This window comes from Neovison vison, chromosome 2 (assembly GCF_020171115.1).
Source record: "Neovison vison isolate M4711 chromosome 2, ASM_NN_V1, whole genome shotgun sequence".
In the NCBI taxonomy this organism is placed as follows: Eukaryota; Metazoa; Chordata; class Mammalia; order Carnivora; family Mustelidae; genus Neogale; species Neogale vison.
Window position 1 is genome coordinate 210,593,643 of NC_058092.1, and position 24,505 is coordinate 210,618,147.

A 24,505-nucleotide genomic window follows, 5' to 3' on the forward strand; every position below is an offset into this window, starting at 1 on the left:
CCACATGTTCATTACCCAGTTTTCTTGTATTACTCATAACTCCATAAGGTACTGTTCTCATTCAGATTCTGTGTACTAGGTGGCTAGTAGAATATGCTTTTTTTCCAGCCACCTCGAACTTTCAGATTTATCCTTATAATTAGGCCCAGAAAAGGGATTTGTTTTTAGCTAATACTGAAAGCTATGGAGTGTTGGTGCTTCCACCATTAGTAGAAAATGTGCTTTTTAGCTCTATTTTTCCAGTCGTTGGGATTGATGTATAGTGGGTGGAGGTAGGAGGAGCTTCCCTGGCCCAGCAAGGACTACACTGAGCTTGTCCAGAAGGGAAGCAGATCGCTGGTCCCATCTAACCCGTGCCTTCACAAGCAGAGCTGACCAGAGACACCCTGTAGCTGCCTCTGGCTCCTCTGTTAGATGTTCCAGAAGATAGTGAATGCATTCTGCAAGGTGTTTTTGTTGCTTCGTGAATGACTAAATGACTAAATCCCAGTGTCACCTGGAATTTGTAATAAAAACGTATATTCCCCTTGAGTTCTTATATGCTCCCCGTAGAGTGAAGGTTTTGGTGGAATAGAAATAAATTGGGCTTCTAATTAGTAAGCTGAGGTTCCCAGCCCTTCAGCCTCTGTGAGACTAAAGAATGCCGAAGTGAAAATCTTCTGACATTTTTGGTTCTGTCTGGAATTTGGTGGTTGGTATTCTGCTAACATTCCTCATCTAGTTACAAGTCATGCCCGCCAGCAGTCTTCCTATGTCCTTCCCTTTCAACTCGGTGGTATAACAGCACAGCCCTTGTATAGCTTTTTCCAAGAATTGGAACTGGCTGCATCTATCGAACGTGTGATGTGGGCAGCAAGACTGAGACCAGAGCCAGTGGCCGGCTGCCTGGCCTGCTTTTCCTGGCTCTCTTGGAAACTGGATCCAGGAAGAAGCGGTGGGTCACCTCCCTGCCTGAATGTAGTCATCAGTCGCCACACACTCCCCCACGGGCTGCACATTCTTTCACAGACCATTAGCCGCATGTGCGAGTATAATGTTGTTACTGTTCGGCGATGTTTGCTGGGTCCAACAGGAAATCAGTCCTTCCCTTGTTTACCTAAACTGCCATGCCAAGATATAATGCTCCTTTTGCCTAATGAAGGAGATGAAGGAGTGGAGGAGAGAGAAGGTAGAAGAGAAGGAAGAAAGTACGTCTGTGTATTTGTAGAGGATAACTACAGATCGTGTCCCTTGTTACTCCCTGAGGAGGGGACGGCGCTCATGGTGTGGGGAGGGGAGTACTGTTGTAAATCTGCCCATCTGCTACCGTTCACTTTGGTTTTGCAGCCTCCGTTATAAAAGTTTACAGTCCTTGGACTTTTCCTTCTTGCCTCCTCCCTTTCGTCCCTTGACCTTTCTGACCCACATTTCAGTGCTGAGCCTGGGGAGGGAATTGGGAAGCAGATGATAGGCTAATACCGGAGAAATGTAGTAGGACTGTTGTGAGTAGTGTGTCCCCCACACATCCTAGTCCCCAGCTCAGCAAGAGTGGAAGAAGTTAGACTTCGTGTGGCTGGGAACTGCAAAGAGCCAGTCTCGTCATTATAGCTGTCCATAGTGAGCAACCTTTATTGGGATTAGAGCATCAAACCTGTAAAAATCATCTCTTATGTGTATCTAATTTATTCCATGCGAAGTTCATTCCAGAAGCTTGGTTGAGACCTGAAATTTAGGCCAGTCCTGAGACGTACAGTGATCTTGAGGGAGACTGGATTGCCTGCCAGGGGCATGGCATATATATATATTTTTTTTTTCCATGGCAGAGGCCCTGGCAGGGGCTGGAGTCCATACCACCACAGCAATCTTTCTGCGTGGCCTTCTCTTGCTGTTCTGTAGGAGGGCCCCATCTGGCCAGCTGTGCAAATCCTGCCCCTTCTCAAGCACTCAGTAACAGGTGGTGTTGGCTCATCAGGAGATAAGGGGATGCCTGAGGCCTATGCTTCCAGAAGCATAGAAACACCCATATGTGTGGTAGGATAAAGGTAAAGGCACTAGAGTGGATTCTTAGGAATAACAGGTGAGTTCTAAAGGAGCACAGACCAAATGAGGGCCTGGATTCATCAGCATCTCTGCCAGTTGTGACTTTGAGCTTTTAGCAGAGTTAATCCTATCTTCCATGTATCTTTATCCTTTTGTCCCCTACTCCTCCAAGACATTTGCAAAGCACCATTCAAATGGGGGACTGAGCCATAGTCCATCTCTAACTGCTCCTGAAGCAGGAACTCTGGGGCAAGATCCAGTAAAGACTGGGTCTCCTTGTGGAAGACGAGCTCAGCTCAACAAAGCCTGGAGGCCATAGACCATAGACCAAAGGCCCTTTGGGGACAGGCCCAGAGTCCTCCTGAGGGAACAGTACCATTTTGGTTTGGTGGCCTTGCCATCAAAAGGCTTCCTGAGCAGTTCTTGGTGTCCCTTGGCACTGACCCCTTTCCCTCTGAGTTAGGGCTCTGTGAAGGGCATGGCTCCAAAAAGCTGAGGTATCTGGTGTGTGGGCAGCAGCCGGAAGTGTGCAGTCATGGCTTCAGATGAAGTTGTTCCTGAGACGCTCCTGCTCCAGGGAGAGCTCTGAATTAGCTCGGTAGGAATCCCCTGTGGACCAAAGGAGAACGAGTAAGAAGCCAGCCTTCCCATGCTCTTACCCCTTCCTGACAATTTCTCTCTCTCTCTCTCTCTCTCTCTCACACACACACACACACACACACACACACACACACGAGTTACATTCTGCCCCACTCACCCTTTACATCAGGTCAGTCATAGGCATAAACATTTTGTAGAAACAGATCCTGCTGTGTAGTTTCAAGCACATCAGGAAGAACAGGCTATTGAGTAGAAAGGGTTGTGCTGATACTCTGCCTACCCACCATCCCCAGATTCACTCTCTACCCTTTTTTGTTTCTCTGTGCTCTAGATAGATAGCTTCTCATTGATTTAGGTCAATGAGAAGTAACAGCAGAAGATTAGTGGATAGAAGGAGGGAGACATTGGTGTATTTCTTCCCTGTTCCTGTGGTGGTGGCCTCCCTTGCCTCCTGCTCGAGTCAGGTTCTCCCTCCAAGCTTGAACTTTAACCTGCCTCTAGGATACCCTATGCCCCTTCAAGCTGAAAGGCATGAACAATTTCCCACTGTGGCTTATCCTCAGATGCCTCCACAACCCTCATTTCCTTAGTCCTATTCACACCTCTTCACACCAGTCCTTTCATTAAATAACTGCATTCTCACCTGGTATGTCCTCTGTTTTGTGCAAGGACCCCTACGGTGCTCAAAAGTGCACTGTTTTTTCTTTCCTCCCTCGCCGCCCTGGATCCCTAGCAGCCCACCACTAGCATTTGGGAGGCTTTCTCCACTTTGCAGCCTTAGGTTCCAGTCCCTGGTAACTCTAATGTTCTTGTCTCAGTTTGGGGCAGCAAAACCTACTCAAGTTACACAATTTTGAATCTTTGGACTATTTCCTCTTTCTCCTCTTACGGTGTTGCATCTATTGCTACAGTGACCTTTCTGAAAACAAAGCTGATCTTTTTGCACCCCCTTAGACTAAAATTGGTCAGTGGTTCCCAGACCCACAGGAGAGTCATTCTCTTAGCAAGACCTATCATAAACCCCCCTTGCAAAGCACTTCAGTGGGTTTGAAGTACATAGTTCCCCCATTTTAAAAAATAAAACTTCTTTGAGGTTGAGATATTCCTCAATCTTACAGCTAGAAGGTGGTGGACTTGGATTTGGAACCCAGTGAAGACTTCGGGGGCCAAATCCTGTGCTCATTCTCTAGTCTTCCCTTCTTCCTGGACTTGGGCCTCTCCTCTGAAACCCGGTTCAAGCATCATTTCCTCTGGGAGACCGTGCTAGTCCCCAAGTTGTTGCTTTCTCACTGTGCCTGCTCAGCATTAGTTCTTACGGGTTTGGAATAATCAGGAGTATTGGGGTTATCCTTTGGCATGCCTGCTTACCCTGTTGGACACTGAGCTCCACATTTTACTCCTATTTATTTTCCTAGTTTCTGGCACAGTATTCAACACAAAAGTAGGTCTTCAGTGTTTGTTGACTGAATAAACCAGTCCCGTCCTGCCCTATGTGCTAAGCGTGGGTGCGAACGCACACCCCATAGCAAGTTCAGGCATTTCGTAACTTGAAGCTAGAGGAGGGACTGCTACCTTCCTATACAGACAAGTAGGGCAACCATTTCCGTACTCTGTCTCTTACTGAATCTGCTTCTTCCATTGTCCAATACGACCAATCCTGTAAGCGTCCTGAGCCCTGTTCTCTGTGGCCACCTTCTTGTGCTCCATGATCCCAGCTGGAGACAGCAACACAGAGCTGGCGGACCTTCCCTTCTGCCTGTGAGGCAGTCAACTTAGGACGAGCACGACTAAGAAAGACCATACGAAAGGGAGGGCGAACAATAACGGGACTGGGGAAGAGAAATCCAGACTTGGCTTGAAGTAACAGAAAAGACTCCAGGACAGATGGGAGACTGAGTTTATAATCCAAACAGCCTTAAGGACAAAGACGGGTGTAGAAGTCACTTGTGACTGAGTGAGGCTGCTGGTGTCACCAGTTGGGTCTAGAAACGGACCTATGAAGATGTCAAGGGATGTTCATCTCTGTCCTACCCCTAGCCTTCCACATCAACCGTCCAGCCCCATGGAGGGTGCGGGCAGGGGCTCCCAGCTTCCCGAGCCCATAGGTGGCTGACCCTACGAGGGCTCGTGGTTACCTGTGTGGCAGTTGTGCAGCCACACCCGGTGCCCATCATACTTGCAGTGGCACCGCATCATGTTGTTCGAGAAATCAGACTCCGCCACCTCGAACTGGGGGTTCACAACCACCTGCAGAGAGACAAGGGGACAAGTGAAAGCAGGTGACGATAGTGGCTGTGATCATCGTTTACACTGCACGCAGTCTCGCAAAGGGTGTCTACGCCCTTCGCTTCACTAGTCCTTCCAGGCACCCAGAGGGCAGGCGTTAACGTTCCTATGCTACGTTGTCCACTGACTCAAGACTCAAACCCAGATCCTCGGGATCCTGTTGGAGACCCTATTTGTGAAACTCTTCCCTCATGAGACTGCAGGGAGACTTGGAATATCTGCAGGAAATGGAGTTCCTATGGGGGATCCCCAAGCCCCCTTACCTGGAAGATGTAATTCCCAGGGGCCACATCTGTGATGTCCACCCACTGGCAATCGATGTCATGCCGGTAGGTGTCCCAGCAGCCGACAGTCACTCCCTGCTCCCCAAAGTTGGCACACGCATAGCGTTTCTGCAGTCCTGTATGGAAGGGCACCAATGGTTACTGAAGCATGGGGGAGGGGCTCGGGACCCTGCAAGCCAGGCCCCACACACGGAATCCTCACACTGGTCATCTCCCTCGGTGGAATCAGACAAGGGACCTGAGGTTCTGTTAGATAACCTGCCCGGGAATCAGAGCCTGAATTCCTACTAACCATGAATCCAGCACAGTAGCAAACCCCGTATGTGATAGGATTTCTCTGGATGCGCTAGTGGGAACTCCTGTTGGTCTAGGAATTATGGGTGGAAGGTTCCAGCCCTACATCCTTCTGACCCTCTGAAAAGCGAGCGTTTGCCATGCATTCTGAAAGGCTAGAAACTGTGGGACTGCAAACAGGAATTAGACAACCCGTGTCCTCAGAGAACTTAGCCAAAGTGAAACAGGCCTGCAACTCTTCTCCAAAACCAAGAGTATAAAGCCTTTACAGGTGGTACAAAGCATGCTGGGAATGCAGCAGCAGCAGGGACCTTCCACCTAAGATGTCAGGAGGTAAGACACCGATCTTTCTGGAGTGCCTTGAGTGCTGACTGTTGCCAGAGCAGAGTCTCCAGGTGCCTGAGGGGGTCTTGGCTGAGGGCGGAAAGGAGCCTCACTGGGACGGGGCTGAGGAAGAGAACACCAGGAGGCTGCGCGGCCGGGGATCCGCCTACCTGGGGGGCAGTGTGTGTCCTCCAGGCAGAAGCTGGCTTTGTGCCCCTCAGCCACCTTGGAGCCGTTGAGAGTGAGGAGGTCATAGTGTGTGAAGACCTCGATGCTGTGGTAGTGCCTGCGGGAAGGGAAGCGCTGTCAGCCTGGAGCAGTTGGCAGGCCAGACCGAGGCGCTGGGCCCCATCACTATCCAGAGGGGAACGGTATCGTCAGGGCAGCGCCCTTCTCCCTCACCACGCCAGGATCCCTGGGACCATGGTCTACCTTCTGGCACCCCCTGCCTGGCAGCCAGGCACAGCTGCCCTCACCCGGTGTGGACCCAGGGGAGGAGGGGAGAGCACAGCCCTGCGAGCCTCCAGGAGGCTGGTACCTAGCCACGAGGCCCAATCGGAGGCAGGAGGGAGGGGCACCTCCAGGAACGAGCCTCGGGGCCGATCTGCCAAGGAGGGGTGCTTACTCTGCTCCCTGGGAGCCTGCGACCAAATTGCTACCATTGTTTCCAATCCAGGCCTGATGACAACTCTGTTCCTGCTACAGGGGAAGGTGCTTATTATCTCAGCAAGGCCAAGTCCCAACGCTGCTGCCTGCTCCACTCCGCTTTCCCCACCCATGCTGCGTCCTGAAGGCAGAAACCACCACTTTCCCATTCTGCCTTTGTCACAGGCCTTGTCTCTCCTGTCTGGGCTGGAGACTCCTGATAGGAAAGAGAACCCATTGTCTCCTTTCAGTCCCTGCGTTCCCACTTTTCTCTGGGTGGCCTTGCTCTGCTGCTGCAGAAGCCAGCAAGCTTTTTCTGCAGAGCCAGCATCCTGGTTGGGATGTCTATTTTGGGTTTCCAGGTTTCTAGGAGTTTTCACTTTATGTGACTTTTAAAGACAAGGCCTAAGCTCCACCACAGAGAAATTAATTGTCCATATCATTGTAACAAAGACCAGCTCTGCTGGCAATGAGTGCTCCACCAGCCGCTGCTGGGGGAGTGCACCCCATGAGCACCGTTAAGGGCTGTACATCCAAGGCAGGGCCGGCCAGTGCCAGCCAGTGCCCCCGCAGTTCCCTACGGGCTCCTGGAGGCAAAGCCAGTGAGGCGTCGAGGAAGGAAGGCTCTCAGAGTGCGCACCCCTCCCAGGAGAGCGCCCAGGGTCAGGGGAAGACCACACTGGTTTGATTCTTGGACTTGGCTGTTTGTCCCTCGAGAGCCATGGCGTGGGTGAGCACTGACCTGTGGCACTGGTGCCAAATCCAGTTGTGGCGTCCTGTCTTGGGACGGAAGTCGGCCCGGCCTAGGTTGTAGATCTGGGAGGAGAAGCGCAGGAGGCGCCGGTAGCCATAGGGCCAGTCCATGTGGTCGGCAGACTGGGAGAGGCAGTTCTCTTCGTGCGCGCAGTACAGCTGGCTGAGGTGCCGGTCCTCCAGGTACGCGGTCTCCTGCACGAGCTGGGCGTTCATCACCAGGTCTGGAGCGCCTGCGGCCACAGGGGAAAGGAAGGGAGGCAGCCATGTTGCTCTTGGGCAGAGGGGCTCTCTGGGGGAGCTACCAGCAGGGCAGGGCTCTCCCCAGGACAGGAGCCAGGGAAGGCGGGTTCAAGCACTCCCAGGCCCTGGTTAGGCATGACGGCTTTGGAGTCGGCTGCCGGCGTTCAAGTCTTGCTTTGTTTCTGGCCACACCTTTCACTAGCTCTGTGACTTGCTTAAGCTTCTGGCTCTCAATTTCCTCGATTTCCTCATCCCTATGGTGGGGATCGTAATAATGCCTGTAGTGCCAGTACCCGTAACATGCTCAGGTAACTGTCGGGTAAGCATGCCCTCGATGTAAGCTGGTATTTCCTTTGTAAAATGCTCCTCAGCTTCCAGGTGCCTCTTTGTGGTCTAGCTCACACAGCCCCTCCTGAGCCCTGCTGCCCAGCTTGGCTTCCCCAGCTCAGTCACTCTCTCTGGGTCTCAGTTCCTTCGAGGGAGGGGTGTGGAGGGGAGAGGGCTGGCAGGAAGAGTCGGAAGAGATCATCTCTGAGCCTGCTCCTGGGCTCTGCCATTCGGTCCACCCTGCTGCAGTTTCAGGCCCGTGTCTCCCGCAGGGTCCCTGTTCTAACCTGACTGCTCTCCTATGTACTCGCACCAGCCTGTCCTGTGCATTCTTCCCTGATGACATTACCGGTGCTTCTCTGTGCATAAGCATCCATCGTGCCGGAAGTGCCTGTTCCCTTCCTGCCACTGGGGCTCTCACCCACCTTGGAGCCCCATGTGTCCTTGCCCCCATGCCAGTGGAGCTCTGCTGCTGTTACCATGTCGCATCAGGGGAGAAAAGTTGCCCGTTCTCAGGACTTGGCCTTGCAAGAGCGGGGTGACAGTTCAGATCTGGGGAGAGGCATCAGCCGGGTGAGAGTCTATGTGCTGAGGACAGTGAGGTGGGACTCTGGTTAGTTTCGGCAGGCGGGCACCGTGGGTGGTAGCGGGGGCTGGGCTGGGCGGCCAGAGGGGGCTTGGACCATCACCAAATGTTCCTGAAGGTCCTGTGCTTATTCCTAGGCTATGCTCACGGCAAACCCTTGAGTTCCTGAGGGAAAGCAGGAGAGCTTCCAGAGAGATGGAGAAGGAGAGAGGGCAAAGAAGAAAAGGAATGAGAGAGATCACAGAGGAGAAATAGGGATGGTCACACAGTGGGCAGGTTGCCTGTCCATGCTCGCCCATGGCAAAATGTCAGAAGCCTTCAGGCTAAGAGCTGCTGCTCTGAGGGAGGGGTACAGGGGTCCCAGGCCGGGGAGCAGACCCCCAGTGCCCTGGGAAGGCACAGGCTGGTACAGGGGTCCCAGGCCGGGGAGCAGACCCCCAGTGCGCTGGGAAGGCACAGGCTGGTGCCACAGCTCCCTGCTGTGAGGGTGTGTTGTGAGGAACTGGTATTTTCTAAGGTGTGCGGGATGGAGAAGAGCACTCAGGCTCGCTGGCAAAGGTCAAGGACGTCTTGGCGTGCAAGCCTGGCTGGGGAGAAGGTCAAGTGGCCGCTTGGTGCCAGCCGCAGCCTCGGGACCAGATACAGTATCTCGGCGTGGACCTGGTCGGCAGGTGTCAGACCGATGCGGCTGCCCCGAGCACCGGATGTGTGGGGTGGACCCCAGCCTTGGAACCGTCTTGTCCTGTAGCCTGCCGGGGAACCCACAGCTCAGGACGAGGACACGTGGTTGTGGCCTACTGCGTGTGTATAGAATTCCCAGCAGAAAAGACTGCCCTTACAAAGTCTAACACATTCTCTTGTTTTCTCACCTGTTTTTTTTTTCCTTTCAACTTTTGTTCACAACCCAGAAAGTGAAAAACATGACTGTGCGTCCTCGTGTGTTCCCCTATCCTCTGCTTTAATCCTCACCATAACCCTGTGAGCCGGGCAGGGCAGGACTTCGTCCCCAGGGGATGGGTGACTTGGGCACCCACAGCTGGTAAAGGGCAGGGCCGTTGCTCCAAGTCCAGCCCTCCTTCCACCCCCCACCCCTCCAGGCCCTCCCCGAGAATGGGTGCTATGGGCTGGCCAGGCTGGGGCGGCGGGGAGCGGCGCGGGTGCTACTCACTCTCTGTGCAGGAGACCCCGGCCAAGGAGCTCCCTGAGCCGTGGGAGCAGAGCACCGGCCCATGTCTCTGACACTGCTGCAGGGCCATCTCTGTGCCCGAGCAGCGCACGCCGCTCATCACCACGTTGGTGGCCCCAGGCGTCCCCTGCCAGTACCAGGTGTCCTGAGAAAAGAGCCGGCGGCGCCCGGTCAGGGGGGAGGGATGCTTTGGAGTCATCCCCTCTGACGCCCTCTGATGCTGGAACCCCGTTGGACCGCCACCATCTGGTTGTGCCCGGCCCCAGCTTGAAAGTCTCCAGCGTGGCGATAGTCCCCGCTGCTTTGCACCCCTCTGGCAGCAGAAGTTTCTCCCATAGATCTAGACAGGGAGATTGTTCCGCCACTGGCCTTGCCCCACCCTCACCCACATGGCAGCCCTCAGCTGTTGAAGAGGACGGTCCCGTTCCCTTGCTGTCCACTCAGCTTTGCTTCCCACAGCTGGGTGGTGGGGGGTGGCGGTGCTCATGAACAGGTCCCATTTCCTAGGGGCAGGGTGCCCGGCATTCCCCCAACCGCCAGTGTGGGCCCAGCAGAGGACGTTGTGCCAACCCAGCCCCTCCACGGCCTTGTGGTTTTCTTTCCCGGATCCCTTTCGAATCTACCCGCAACTCCCCCAGGACTGCCACTAGTCTGGGCCATGCCAGCATCGTCTCTCAGCGGGGCTGCTGCAGTGAGTGTCAGCGTTCTTGCTGCTCCAGCAGTGTGCCGAACAGCACAGAAGAAATGTTTGAGACATCTGCATTGCGGACTTTGAACGTTTGCCAGCCTCTTCTCGCTCCCTCCCACATCACACCCTTGCCAGCCCTGCTCCGGCCCCAGTCCCTGATCTTCCCAGTGGGGTCAAGCTTCCCCCGAGTGGGCTGTTTATCCCCTCCCCACCTGGTCTGCTGAGCCTCAAGTCCTCTTCCCTAGAGACGGAAGTATGGGCCTGTTGCGTGAATGTTTTTTTGTTTTATTTTTTTTATTTTTTTAAACTTTTTGTAAGATTTTATTTATTTATTTATTTGTCAGAGAGAGAGGGAGAGAGAGCGAGCACATGCAGACAGAGAGGCAGGCAGAGGCAGAGGGAGAAGCAGGCTCCCTGCTGAGCAAGGAGCCCGATGTGGGACTCGATCCCAGGACGCTGGGATCATGACCTGAGCCGAAGGCAGCTGCTTAACCAGCTGAGCCACCCAGGCGTCCCGTGAATGTTTTGTTAATGACCGCCTTCCCCACTTCGCTGACTGTTCCTGAGACAGGAGCTGTGTCTTGTTCACCACACTGTCCCCAGCCCCCAGCATGACATCAGCCCCCAGTTTCACTCAGTAACTAATCAATGAATGCATGAATGAGTTGTTCGCACATTTAACAGAGGAAGTTTGGAAGCAAGACAGAGACCTACCTTGATCGCGTGGTTGGCAAAACCCAGGCCGAGCTGTCGGCAGGCCACCATGGCTTCAGTGAGCCCCCAATGGTCACTGCACACGGTCCCCCAGCGCCGGACTCCGTTCACCTCCACCTGCACTTCCACCACACCCTCCTGGGGGTTGCGCCCCCCAGCCAGGCGCACCTGCAGTGGTCAGAGGGGTGTGAGGAACACAGTGGCCTCCGGGCAGAGGGCTCAGGACTACAAGCCTGGAGCTGGGTCCCAGCTGGCTCTCCCCTTCTCTGGCTTTATCTCTCTCTCTGTCACTTGAGATACTCAGCTAGAGAGTCCCTGCTGTCCCTGCCCTCTAGAGCAGTCGGACTCAAGGTGCCTGCCCCTACCATTAGCGATGACTTGCCAGGTGCAAAAGGATTTTGTGTCTCTTATTGCATTCACAATAACCCCAGGAGACAATTAACCCCAACTGACAGAAGACAGAGCCACGCTCAGAGACAGTAGTGACTTGTCCACTGTCCACATGACACATGACACCCAAACTCTGGCAATTCCATGCAGCCTCGCAGTGACACTCCCCAGCACCGACAGCACTGGGGTCCTCTGCCCTAGCCCTCTTCCTCACAGGGCACCTGTCGTGGAAATGCGCATCTGCGTGAAGGGCCCCCATTGCCATGGACATCTCTGAAGGCCAGACCCTGGCCTTGAGGACACATGGGCCAGGCGGGGGAGGCTTAGAGGAGAGGCTTTCCAGACTAGCTCTGAGAAGCCCCTCTCCACGGGCTCCATGTGGTGTCCTGGGGTGCTCTCCGTGCCTTCCAACTCCCCTCCACCCGATGGAGGCTACGCCGGAAGCTGAGCTCACCTGATTCTTGAAGCCCATGTCAGGGATGTTGCACCTGACGGCAGCATCATTCTCGTGCTTACAGCCATTCTGGGGCCCCTCCAGTGAGGGGCAGTCACTGAGGGTCTGCTCAGAACCCCTGCAGCGTACCTCGCGCAGGTGGATGGGTCCCAAGCCTAGCGGGGAGATGGGGAGGTGTCAGGTAAAGCTCCGCCTCTAGAACCCTACCCCCTGTGGCTTCCCCCCATCATCGGGGAGAACTTTCTGTCCTGGGCCTCAGCACCAGGGCCACCAAGGGACAGAACAGTGGCCCATCCATGGCCTCCTACCCCCCACCCCAGGCCTCCTTGCTTACCCTGCCCCAGTTGGGCCCCAAAGAGGGCCTCCCGAGCCGAGCCAAAGCCAAGCTGACGGCACACGATGCTGGCGGAGATGAGGTTCCATCCGTGGTCACAGACCGTCCCCCACTGGTGGTTCATGAGTACCTCGACACGGCCCTCTCCCACCTGGGCCCCGGAGCGGAGGCGCACCTTCAGCTCCTGCTGGGAGAAAACCAGCTTCAGGTCAGGCAGAGGAGGCAGCAGCGGGCACAGCGGAGCTGCTGTGGGAAGCCTGGGCTAGACCCCTTCCCGCAGGTAAGCTGATGATCAGGGTTCCAGTCCCACCTCTGGTGGTGCAGAGCTACTGCCTCGAATCCACCAGTAAGCCGTTCTTCATAAGCGCCCTCCCTCATGACAAAGAGCCACCGCAGGGGCCACAGAGGTAACAAGGGAGCCTTAGGAGCTGGTGTTATTGGCTTTCACAACCCTCTACCTGCTCTCTTCGGGGGGGAGGGGGGTCCCTTCCTGTCATCTGGCCCTGGCTCCTTCCTTATCCTTGGGGTTAAACTAGATCAGTGTTCCCAGCGGGATCCGTGAGATGATTTCAAGCTGCACAGGGACGTGGTATGAACGAAGCTGACTCACACGGTGGGGCAGTGACTTCCGTGTTAAACCTTCTCCAGTCCTTCCGTTTCACGGAGAACGCTATCCCACTGCCAGGAGGCCATGTCCATAACACCTCACCAGCACTTGCTTGTTGCTTTTTCTAATAGAGGGCCAGGCTCAGGGTCACTAGCTTTGGCCTCAACCCTGTAGCTACGATGTAATTACTGTCTTTATGGTTACCTGCTATTCCTGGCCCGTGATGTCAGCTTTCCATTTATGGGCGGGTTATAAACGGTTCTTTTTAAATAAATCCTACGTTTCTACCATGTTAGGTTTCGCTCTCCTCCTCCCAGTCTGCACCAAGTCCTCCTCGATGGGGGCGATTGGTTCTTCCACTCCTGCCTGTCCCGGAGTGTCCCTCCCTGCCTGTCCCGCTCACCCACTCCTGCTGCCACGCGGTGGGACTCACCTCTGCCCGGGACTTCTTGTGCTCCGCCGTGCAGCTGACCACAGCGTGCATGCCGCCCAGGCAGGCCGGCTGCAGCCTGCCCTGAGCTGGGGCCACCTGCACCTGGCAGTTGGCCAAATGGGACTCTGTCCCCAGGCAGTTGACCCGGTGGATCCAGAAGGAATTCTTCTGTGTCAGGTTCTTCAACCTGGAAGACAAGGGAGCCTGAAGGTGGGGAGGGGTTGAGGGAGCTCGGGGATCAGGGAGGCTGAGGCACCGGGGAAGAAAGGGATGTGCCCTGCCCCTTCGTGCCATACCCCTCGGCACCCTCCCCTCGGGATGCGGCTCCTCACCTAGATTTGGGGTCCTCCATCTTCAAATTCCAGACTCTCCTAGGTGGGAGAAAACAAGTCGGGGGGATGGAGGGAGTGCTGAATACCCAGTGTGCCCCGGCTTCTCATGGCTGTCCTTGAGTTTGCACGGGGATTCCGTCTGGAAACTCGCCCGCATTTTTTTAATGCCAAGCCGCGCAGCAGCCCTCTTAGCGTGGTCTCGTCACAGACGCCGGTGATCTCCATGTCCCAGGGAGAACAGCGGGGCCCAGCAAGGTACCTCCTCAACTAGTCCCAAACTGGGGTCTCTTCGGCACTGGACTGCCCCTGAGTGGGCAGCCCCCCAGCTCGCCCTCTCCCCATGCAGATGGACGGGAGCCTACAGGGAGTGTCCTGAGAAACGCGACCCAGCATGAACGTCCTCTGGGGGCAGGAGCAAGTTGAAGGCTTTCTGGTAGGGGCTGCCCACCCAGAGGCTATAATCAGGACTGCCCTCCTCGGGGGTGGTGGGCGAGCCAGCCAGGCCCAGAGGTGCAATTACCAGGCAGTGGGGAGTCAGGGGCCCATATCCCAGTCGTTCCCAGGGATGGAGCCACGTGGCTGGTCCCAGGGAGCAGACCCATCTAAGAGCCGCTCAACTGACTGGGGGTAAGCAAGGGGAGGCCACACAGACAAAGTGTGGGGGGGGTGTCTCCCTTGATGAGAAACACAGAGAGTTTTCACTGGCACAGAGCTGGTGTCATTTAGAGGCTGATGCAATCTTGCGACAGTTCGGTCACGTTTTGGACAGTGTTTTTATGTCTCTTCTCCCAAGTGCTGCCCCGCCCCCCTGCCTTGCTCACATGCGCAGCAGTCAAAGCCTGGCTCAGATCAGAGCAGAGGAAATTCCCTGCTGACTGGCTGATCGAGGCCCGGAGGCCCTACCGATGGCCATGGCGTGTTACTGGCAGAGCTGAGACCTGGGCTCAGGTGGTCTGTCCTGGTGGGTCCGGCCAGAAGCATCTTCAGTCAAGTCCACTTCTTTAACCAGGCACGTGGGTTTGCATTCAGTTGTTTTCAGCTTCTCCATATGACTAGCAAGGGCTGTTTTTCTTTTCTGACCCTTTCTAGGTATTTCCCAGGGTCTCCAAGTTCATCCTCAGTCCTCATTATTCTGAGAGCCCCGCAACTCGGAAAGTCCATGGCGCCTGTTTCCCTCCCCATCACACACCCAGGGGGTGTCCTGCTGCAGACACCGCCCTGCACATCTCCCTGGATTCTGTAAGGCCGTTGCCTTACAAAGGCGCATGCATACACACGCACACACACAGGAACACGTGTGTATAGCTCGCATAGGCATGCACACACTCGGCCACCTCCCCACAACCCCATGCCCCCCACGACCCTCTGCCTACCGATTCTCCTTACCTGTAGTAGTGGCTTTTGACAGGTGCCTCGCTGGGGAAACCCAGCATGCCACACACCACCTTGCTGTTGTTCTCGGTCCAGTCCTGGTCACACACCTGCCGCCAGTGGCCCTCATACTTCACCTCCACCGCCCCCTCGGTCACCAGGCTGTGCCGCTTGGCACTGGCAAGGATGGGTTTGAGCCGCACCTCCTCCAGCCGCTGGTCCTGCAGGGCGCATAAGGTTACCAAGGGCCGCAGGCCTCCTGCCCCTGCTGAGCCCGCTGCAGACCTTCATATGGGCAAGCGAGGGCTCAGAACACTTAAAGAACCCCCCAACCCTGGCCCTCCCTGGACAGGTCAGAAAACAGAGGCCCAGATAGGAGTATTTGCCAAAGCCACACAGTGAGCACGAGGCAGAACCTTGGTCTGTCTGCACTCCTCCCCTCAACTCAAGAGAGGACTGTGCCCTCCTTGGGATCAGGCTCGGGGCCTTTGGAGTTTGGGAGACTTCTGTGGGATGCAGAGGGACCTTCTCTGTGCCACCTGGGGAGAGCGGAAGATGGACACAGACCCGCTGCTTGAGACTACCAGCAGGATCCTTGGCCCAGAGGACCCCAGGTCTGGGGTGACTTAGACCATGAAGACCACGGACTGCACCCTGGTCTGCTGCATCTGTGGGCCAGGCTCAGCTGTCCTCAGGCTAGGGCTGCCCAGCAGTGGAGGGTAAGGGCAGGACCTGCCCTGCCTGCTTCTGTTGTTTGGCTTGGGCTGTTTTTAGTTCAAGGTTATTTGTGCTGGGAAGAGGCAGCAATTGTGGCCGGCCTTGTGGGTAAGGCAGCCCCGCACCCCCTCCTGCCTCCCTTATGGGGAGCAGCTTCAGCAATCCCCAGCAACCCCAGCCTAGACCCCCCGGTCCCCCAGCCTGGCCTGCTACAGGCGGGGCCTCTGTCCATGCACCTGCTCCTGGCCACCAACAGGAGGTGGGGTCCCAGGGGACATTTCTCAGCCCAGTCTGCTGCTCCCTTTCTCTTCCTTCTTCCTCCAGGTTCATCACCCAGGAGGCTCTATGTCCCATGAATCAACTCTTAGCTCGGGCCAAGTCCTGAACGGCCTCCTTACCTGGGGCCCAAGGACATTGGAGACGCTCTCAGAAAGATAGCCGCGGTGGCGCTGGGGGTGGCACACCACCCCGACGTCCTCTGAGTGGCTACAGTCGTTGACACCCCAGCCATTGGACCTGCACTGGTCCAGGGAGCTCTCTGTGCCCATACAGCGTACATTGTCCAGCCAGATGGGTCCTGAGAGCAGGGGAAGGGGGGTGCTTAGGGACAGAGAGGCACTTGTGGACTGTGCCTCCTTCCTAGGACCCCACAGGTATCAACTGTCTTCTTCCAGAGCCTGTGTAGAAAGTAGGGATGGGGGAGGGGAGTCGGTTCTCCTGGGATCTTGGTATCTATAACCCTACCTACTGCCAAGAGGAGGTAGAATCTGTTTTTGGAAAATGCCAGGTAGGTCTAGCAATCAGATCTACCTGTCCACCTATCCCTCCGTCCATTCATCCACTCAGCGACATTTGCTGAGCACCTCCCTTGTGCCAGGCACTCTGTGAGAGTGGACTAGGGTGGCAGCGGGGGGGGGGGTGGTGGTGATGGTGGTGGGGAGGGTGGTGGCCTCACTGCGGGTGAGAATGGGAGGGTCAGAGCAGGGGCACTGGCAGCTGGGGTGCTCAGGGAATGCCTCCCAGGGGAGGCCACCGGAGCTGGGTATTAAAGTGTGGGCAGGAGTCTGCGGAAGCCTCAGTGAGCCCAGCCTCGGAGCACAACCGACCATCATCTCCTCGTCATCCTGCTGGGTATAACCGGGCACTCACCCTCCCCTTGACCATAGTTGGCACTGTGGGCCCAGGTCAGGGCTGTTTCAAAGCCCAGTTGGCGGCAGGCCACGATGGCCTCCTGGAGAGCAAAGTCATCATCACACACGGTACCCCACTGGCCCTGGTGGAGCACCTCCAGGCGGCCCTTCTCTGGCCTGCTCCCTGGGCCCACCAGCCGCAGCTTCGTGGGGCTTGGCGCCTGCAGCCAGCAAGGGAGGGCCTGCAGCAGCAGGAGCAGGGAGAGCACGGCCGGTAGGAACCACATCCTGGTGACTTCGAGGGCAGCTGGGGCCAAGGCACCTGGGGAAGGAGCAAACGTGACGATGATCACCACCTCCACCCCTGAGCTTGGCTTCTTCTGCAGGCAGGGACAAAAGATGGCAGGACCCCTCCAAGGGTGTGTGTGCCATGGGCACGTGTCTACGGTGGTATCGATGGAGTCTGGGTTTGGAGGCTGGTAAACTGGGTTGAAACCCACTATTCACTGTTCACGTGACCTTGAGGAAGTTTAAGTTGGCCTTACTGAGTCTTGATTTCCTCATCTATAAAGTGGGAAGAATAATCCTTGTCTCAGTGTTGTTAGTGTTAAATAAAACACTGTATTTAAAGTGCTTAGTACAAGACTACCACATAGCTCTCAATAAATAGCTGACCTTGACATTGTCCTGTATGTAGGTGGGAGGGGGGGTGAAGGTGGAGGCATGGGCTGGGGCCAGACAACTGGGGGCCTTGTGCACCTGTGGACAGTCTGCTCTTCATCCTATAGGAGGCGAGGGGCCATGGAAAAATTGTAGGCAGTGAGTACACGCCAGAGAGAAGGCTCCTGTTTCCAGAAGCCTATAATCAGCTGCTCTCTGGGTCCTTAGAGGGGTGAGGTTAAGGGCGGGTCTTCTCCCCCTCACACATGAGCAGCCTTGGTCTTGGGCATGGGGGCAGGGGGAGGAGCATGGGGGAGAGGTCGTGGCTGATGAGGGCTGCCAGAGGGTCTGCAGTCACCAATGTTCGATGTCCTCCCCTGCCAGGCTCTGCAGCCGGTGAGGAGTTGATGCCAGCCCAGGACATGATGGAGGATGTTGTGTCCTTGACTCCCTGTTCTGCACTGGAGTCATAAGAGAGCTCGTTCTGGGGACACCTGCTCTTGCATGGCCACTGCTGTCCCGAGGGTCCTGTGTAGCTGGTCAGTCTCGGTAGAGGGGGGGCCTCCCAGGGCCCCCTGCTGCTCCCTTTCCCACAGACTGCTATGTTGGCTGGGCCTCAGTCCCATTCCTTCCTGCACACAGCCCCCAACCCCTCCGGCCGAGGATTGCTCTGGCTTTGGTGAGCCCAGAGCTGGCCGGAGGGGGCTCCTAGAAGGACACTAGATAGGCTCAGGACTTATGCTCCACAGGGACAGTGACTCTGTGTCATGCCCCCAGTGCTCAGAAGAGTGCCAGGCCAGTACGTAGGTGGACCCAGTAAATATCCACGGTTGCATGGCTGCGAGCGAGGTGGCCCTGCACCGTGCTTAATGGGAGACACTGGGAGTCAGGCTGCCTGGGTTCTCATTCCACTTCTGGGCAGTCTTGGGCAGGTGATTTCGTAGCACAATGCCCCAGTTTTGCCTCCGTGAAACAGGGATACCAAATAGCAAGGACCTCATAGGATTCTCGCGAAGCTTAGACGAACGGATGCACGCTGGATGCGGACAAGAGCAGCTGTCCCGGACGAGTAACTATCACACAGCAGCAGGAACGGCCCTTGGGGAGCCCTGGGCTGGGGTGGTCCCAGCCCGTCTCAGATAAAGACGGAAGAGAGGCCATATCTGAACTCAGCAGCAAGTCCCCACGACCCTTCTTTGCGACATCCTCCAGATTTGCCTCTTTTCCCTCTGAGCCCAGGTTCTCCGGGTTCCCCTCCCTGGGGCCGGGTGCTGTGGTTAAGTCTCTTCCCACCGTGATCCCTCCTGCACTTCCTTTCCAGACTTAAACACTGTTTTCTTTATGTGACTCTCTGCTCTGGAGCAGGCGGGGGCTCCTGACAGGCTGTCACCATGAGCGGCTTATGCTTGGCTGCTTGGGACGTGCCCCACTAAGGACGAGGTGGACAGCTAGGGACTGAGCCAAAATGAAGTCGCTCTGGGTAAGGACCTTCCCCAGATGACAAGAGAAAAAGGACTGGGTTCAGAGCCCTCCAGCTGCTAGGGCCCAGTGGTCACCTTGAGTCTGACCCGAATGATGACCCCCACCCCCCACCCTTGCCCCATCCCCCAGGAGTCAGGATGCTCCTTGCTCTGGCACCAAGTCCTTATGTGACTTGAATCAGGGGCTTTCCTCTCTCTGAGACTCAGGTGTAACACCTATAAAATGATGGGGTGGCACTAGGGCTCCTACTCCCTGTGACATGCGATGATGGGCCACGGAGTGGGCTGATGTCCCACAGCACCCTGGAGCTCTCATTAGAGGAGCATAGTCCCAGGTCTGCCTGGAGCTGGGGTGGCCTTCTGCAGCAGGACGCTGGGATCTGGGTGAGGACAGTTCCCTTCCATGAGAGTGGCCCAGGGAGGGGGAACGGGTGGCAGCAGGAACTGAGGGTCAGATGTGGGGAGGACCCCTCTTCCCAGCCTGCCTGCCACCGCAGACCTTCTGTAGCTTCTGCTCACCCCAAACTTGCCTTCTCACCATTCCCCAAACATCCTCTGTCCATCCTCTGCTCCCACATCCCGGCCTCTGCTCTCACTGCTCCTTCTACTTGGAGGACCCTCTCCCTCTGTGTCAGATCGGTAAGTCCCTACAGGTGTTCCAGCTTAGATGCTGCCTCCTCCATTAAGCCCTCCCAGCTACCTCCCACCACCCCAGCACTCAGTGTTTGCTCGCTGTCTCCATACCCAGCCTCCACTGCATCTCCCCAAAACTGTTCCTCCAGTGCCCAGCACGGGGAAGACAACCCAGCTGAGAAGTCTCCCTTCAAGAAGGCAACAGCCGCAGAAGTGGCCGTTCTCTTCACAAGCAAAGAAGGGGATAGTGTAGGGGAAGGAAGGTTGGGGGATAGTTAATAATTAATTATTGTAATACATTTGAAACTACTTACGGAGTACTTATCTCTACTTTATAGGTGAGAAGCTGAGGTCCAGAGAAGCTAAGTAACTTGCCCAGCCAGGATTCAAAGCCAGGCAGCCCGGCTCCAGAAGCCAGGCTCTCAGCCGTGGGAGACCTGGATGCTGGATCCAGGAGGAGGGGAAGGAGGAAAGGAGGCAGGGGCATGAATGAAATTCTACCCTGCTGCAGGCTGATTGATGACCCAGCCGCAGTGTAAGGGCACTGGGGGTGGTGCCAACAGAGTGCAACTGAGTGACATCCAGGATCCCTCCAGCTTGATGCAGACAGGCACCTGCTCAGGTGTTCCCAGCAGATGCTGGCACCTGGCCTGACCTGGCCCCCCTGGAAAGGGCTGGAAATGCCCAAGTATATTCAGGAGAGAACATGGTTGGGGGAGGGGGCTGCCCTCGTGTGCACCAGCCTTGGGATCACTCGAAGCCCCTTCTCTCTAGCTCTTTGGGGGATGGGGTCCCTCCCTGGGACCACGAATTATGATGACCTGAAGTAGTGCCAGCAAATGACTCTGAGCTTTACCTGGCCAGGCACGGGACATACTGCGGTTGAAGCCCTCTGCCCACCTCCACTTGCTGTCTCCCTACCCCTCAGCATAATCATCTCTGGTTTATGTACCCTGCCTCTTTGTCCCCCAAGTCACAAGTTTGACATCTGAACCCACCTTGCCCCTTCCCTTGCTTCTTCCTCGATGAGGGCAGAGAAATGGTTCCGCACAGCATGTTCACAAACAAGACACGCAGGCACCCCAAGCAGGCCAGGGCCAGCCACCCTGGGCGGGCCTTGGGCCAAGCTCCCTAATTTGGTCACTTCCCTTGGAAGCAGGTTGGTGAGCGGCTAGGAGGCTAGGCCATCTGCCCACGGGACCCCCACCTCTCCCAGCCCCCAGCCTTCAGGAACCTTCAGAGGCTGGCAGCCTCACAGAGAGACAGAAGTGGGACAGACAGGACAACGCGAGACAGACCCGGGGCCAGGGGCCAGGCGGGGGCTCACCAGCCGCAGCACAGAGGACGGTCGGGCAGGGGCCGGACGCCGGGATGAGAGCGCTGACGGGCCTCCCCGGGCGCCCTGGGGCCCTTTTATCCCGCTGCGGCCCGCGGGCGCCCCCCACCCCGCCGCCGCCCGCGGAGGAGGCCCCGCAGGCCCCGCCCCCGGGCGGACCCGGTCAAGGCGGGCGCTCAGCCCGGCCCGCTGCTCGGCGCCTCTGCCCTGTGCCCTGGGCTGGCCGGGAGTGGGCGTCCACGGGGCTCGGCCCGGGAAGTCCTGGGGTGGCCAGGTGCAGGGGGCGGCGGGGGGTCGGGAGGGGCTGTTTCCCGCGGAGGAAACGGGCGCGCTGCAGCAGGAGGGACTGTGGGAGGATCAGAGTCCCCGGGAGAGGCCGGCGGCGGGGCTCCAGCGGCTGAGTTTGCCTGGGGTGCCTGTGGCCTCAGGAGTCCCTGTTCCCCGAGCAGTGTCCTTCTCCGCGAAACCGGGTGACCTGCCCCCCCCACCCCGAATCCCCAGATTCAGTGAGGACAGGGAAGTGTCCGTGCCCAAAGCACAGTTTTCCTTCACAAGGAAGCGCCTCGCGGTCACAAGACACCAGAGCCTCTTGCTGGCTGGAGCGGGGAGGGGGGAGTGGGGGGCTCAATTCAAATGAGGTTGGGATGGCGTGGTGCAGGTGTGCTCTCTTTGGAGTAACAAGCAGCCCTCGCCATTGCCCTGGTACCTCCAGATGTATTGAGTACCCCGGGAGCGCGTGGTCTCTGGTCTGCCCATTGCACAGCTGGGCACACTGAGCCTCCAGAGACACGACTGACTTGCTTCCCCCAGTAATAAACAGTAAATGGCAGAACATAAGTCCTTCTCTACAACTCCTTACACAGTTGAATGAGGCCGTGCTGGCCCTTGACAGGCCCATGGGGGGAGGGCATGTGTAGAGGGTGGGTTGGAGTTAGGGGTTACTGTGAAATAAAACGAAAGTAGAAAAGGCTGAAAGAGGGGAGGACCAATCAACTTAGCTGAACATCCAGGCATGGGAATCCCAGCCCCTTTCCTCCAAATTCTTTCCCATGGTCCTCTTCCCTCCTGGTGCCTCAGTGTCCCTGTCTATTAAATGGGCAGAGAGTTCCAGCCTCCCAGTTTCCTCCCTAGGTCCAGATAAGTACAACCCTGTTCCCCTTCTTTCCCTAACCTCGCCTGAGTGTCCTTCCAAAGGCTCATTCATTCAGCAAATCTTTATTGATTTTCTCCTCTTTGCTAGACAGGGTGCTGGAGTGCTAGACACTGCGGGGGAGGGAGGGGGGGCTTCCCAGTCTGGTGGCGGAGACAGACGTGCAAGGAAACACCACCACAAGGCATGAGGCTGAATGTGATAAGGGCTAGGATGGCAAGGTAGACCTTTCTGACCTCTGGGGGACAGCCAGGTCACACTGACCCAGCTGCTGGAGGACTACTGTCCACCCCTGGCTGCTCATGTCCCAGATGTCCCTCCAGTGCCCCTGCCCCACCCCAACAGGGCCCAGAGCATTCCCTGCGTGAATCAACAGGAAAGAATGCTCCCAGCCTTGGGTCAGTGGTAGCAGCAGCAGCCCAACTCCACCCGTGGGGACAATGAGGCAGCTGTGGGCTAGGGTGCCAGGTATGCCTCAACCCCTTCCCCAATCCCAGCCACTTCTCATGCCGAGCCAGGAACAACATGGAGGGCTCCACCTGCTGCCGATCACCCGCCCAGGCCCGACTGCCCAGAACTAAAAATACTCTGGAGGCTGGCCCCGGCTAGAGCCAGGGAATGAATGGATGTGTTGCCCGGAAGTCCATTGACCTACAAAGCACTGGGCAGAGGCTGAGGCTGAGAAGCAATCTCCTGGGGAAAGGGGGAGGGGGTCACTGTGAGCCTCTGTTATTGAGAAGTAAGGGGCTTGGGTCCCAGGCTCAGGCCTGTGGCTTACTATTGGGGGGATTTTCTCAGCTGAATGGCCGTCTCCTCACCCTTAAATTTGATTGCTATGGGGGTCAGATGGGACAGTTCAGTTCATCTCAATAAGATTGGGCTTGATGGAGACTGGCTGCTTCCTCCTTTGTGCCTGGCTGTGCTCACAGCCTCAGCCAGAGCCAAGGACCTCTTGATATGCAGGTCTATGCTTGCCTCGACTCTGGGGGCCCTTGGAACTTCTCATTTATCTCTCAACCCAGAGTCCATCATGGGGCTTGGGGCATCACACATGCTCAGTATTTGCTGGCGATTGGAATAAATGGGCCTGCTTCGTGCTGATGCCTGAACTAGAGCTGTGTGGTGTTGGGAAACACAAACAAGCCAGATGTGATCCCTGTCCTCAAGGACTTTGCAGGGTGGTGGGGGAGACAGACTCATCATCAGTCAAGAGAGGAGACATTGTCGTTGTCATCGTCATAACAGTGGTGTGGTTGGTCTGTGTATCATCTCATTTAATTCTCTGAAAATCCCCACAGATGACACTTTCATCACCCTTCTTGATGGATGATGAAACGGCCACAGAGAGGTTAAGTGATTTGGCCAGAATCACACACCCATTATCTGTGGACAGTAGCCAGCAGCGAACTGCAGCAGAAGCCCAGTTAGATCTGGGCTCCAGGTGCTGTGGGGGGTTGGGCGGGGGGAGTCTGAGGATTGAAGGCTTCGTGGAAGAAGTGCCTGGAAGGATGGTTAATGGCTAGACCTGCTCCTGTTACGATAATGCTGACGATGCCTCATCTTTTGGCTGATGGGGGTGTCTGTCTTTCCCACCACTCTCACTAAGAGGAGAGACGGGAAGGTGGGGAGGTCATGGAGCCGTGGAGCACTGGGCAGGTGTCAGCAGTTATCCCGTCTCCCCTCCCCCAGCCCCCCAGAGCCCAGAGTATAAGCATCACTCTCTGCCTCCCTACCAGGGTGAGGACCTGAGAGGTTGAAAAGTATCTGAGTCTCTTCTCCATGGCGTGTTCCTCAAACCTGCCCAAGTCAGGGCCTATGCTTCCAAATGGGAAGGCCAAGGTATCCTGCAGAAAACTGTGTCCTGGGTTGTTGCCAGTACCCCAGGTATTGTACCTGGCTAGAGTACCCAGTGTCTTGGTTGTTGGGCAAGATTTCCTCCTCCATGGCCTTCAAGGCTAAGTCTGGCCCCACCTCCTTGGAGACTCATTATGGAGGAAACTGTACAGTTTAAGGATTGGGGGAATCTGAGCTCTTGTTCTGACTGTCTGAACTGTGTGGTCTCAGGCAAGTCCTTCTGCCCGTCCCAGGGTAGAGCCTCCTGCATCCATGCCCTCTGATGTCCAAGGGCCAAACTCCTCTCCTTTCTTCCCGCATCTTGGCTGTTCCTGACTTCAGTAAGTCCTAGCTGATTGATTTTTGTCTTGCCTCAGCTCAAGAATCCTCAGTGGCTCACTCTTGCCCATAGGATATGGAGAATCCACTGCTGTTCCTCTTGTTCCCTGTCCTTCTTTCCTCTTCTGACTTCATTTCTTATATTCTACCTGTCCTTGAGGACTCGGTCTGATCCCAGCTCCCTACGAATTCGCCCATGAAAGCTTGCATGAATGCTCTCAAAGCATCAGGTCCTAGAGGAGTCACAGAGCTGAAGCAGACAGTCTCTGTCCTCAGTTGTGCGCCAACCTGAGGGGAGCTGATTCACAGACGTGGCGGCGATGGACAGTAGGCCGGGGTGACAGAGGGCAGGACAC

At 56.3% G+C, this 24,505-nt stretch overlaps 1 protein-coding gene across 1 annotated transcript; it reads right to left on the reverse strand.

Moving 5' to 3' along the window:
• Positions 1 to 1,588: 1,588 nt before the first annotated feature.
• Positions 1,589 to 20,848, reverse strand: LOXL4 (lysyl oxidase like 4). The gene is made up of 15 exons (XM_044240275.1): positions 20,819 to 20,848; positions 16,737 to 17,039; positions 15,986 to 16,164; positions 14,886 to 15,091; positions 13,500 to 13,538; positions 13,168 to 13,354; positions 12,128 to 12,311; positions 11,794 to 11,948; positions 10,950 to 11,117; positions 9,530 to 9,692; positions 7,195 to 7,438; positions 5,978 to 6,093; positions 5,169 to 5,305; positions 4,755 to 4,866; positions 1,589 to 2,628 (listed from the first exon to the last, which is right to left on the reverse strand). Exons 2-15 carry the CDS (start codon positions 17,002 to 17,004, stop codon positions 2,561 to 2,563), a joined length of 2,226 nt encoding a protein of 741 aa, XP_044096210.1. The 5' UTR covers positions 17,005 to 17,039; positions 20,819 to 20,848; the 3' UTR covers positions 1,589 to 2,560.
• Positions 20,849 to 24,505: the final 3,657 nt, after the last annotated feature.

Bases quoted from the DNA above. Each gene is read 5' to 3' on its own strand.
- LOXL4 (XM_044240275.1), bottom strand. From the start codon at position 17,004: ATGTGGTTCCTACCGGCCGTGCTCTCCCTGCTCCTGCTGCTGCAGGCC. The intron at 11,949-12,127 runs GTAAGCAAGGAG...TCTCCCCGCTAG, and splicing joins TGGGGCCCAACTGGGGCAGG to GCTTGGGACCCATCCACCTG. The intron at 6,094-7,194 runs GTCAGTGCTCAC...CCCTTCCCGCAG, and splicing joins ATTTGGCACCAGTGCCACAG to GCACTACCACAGCATCGAGG.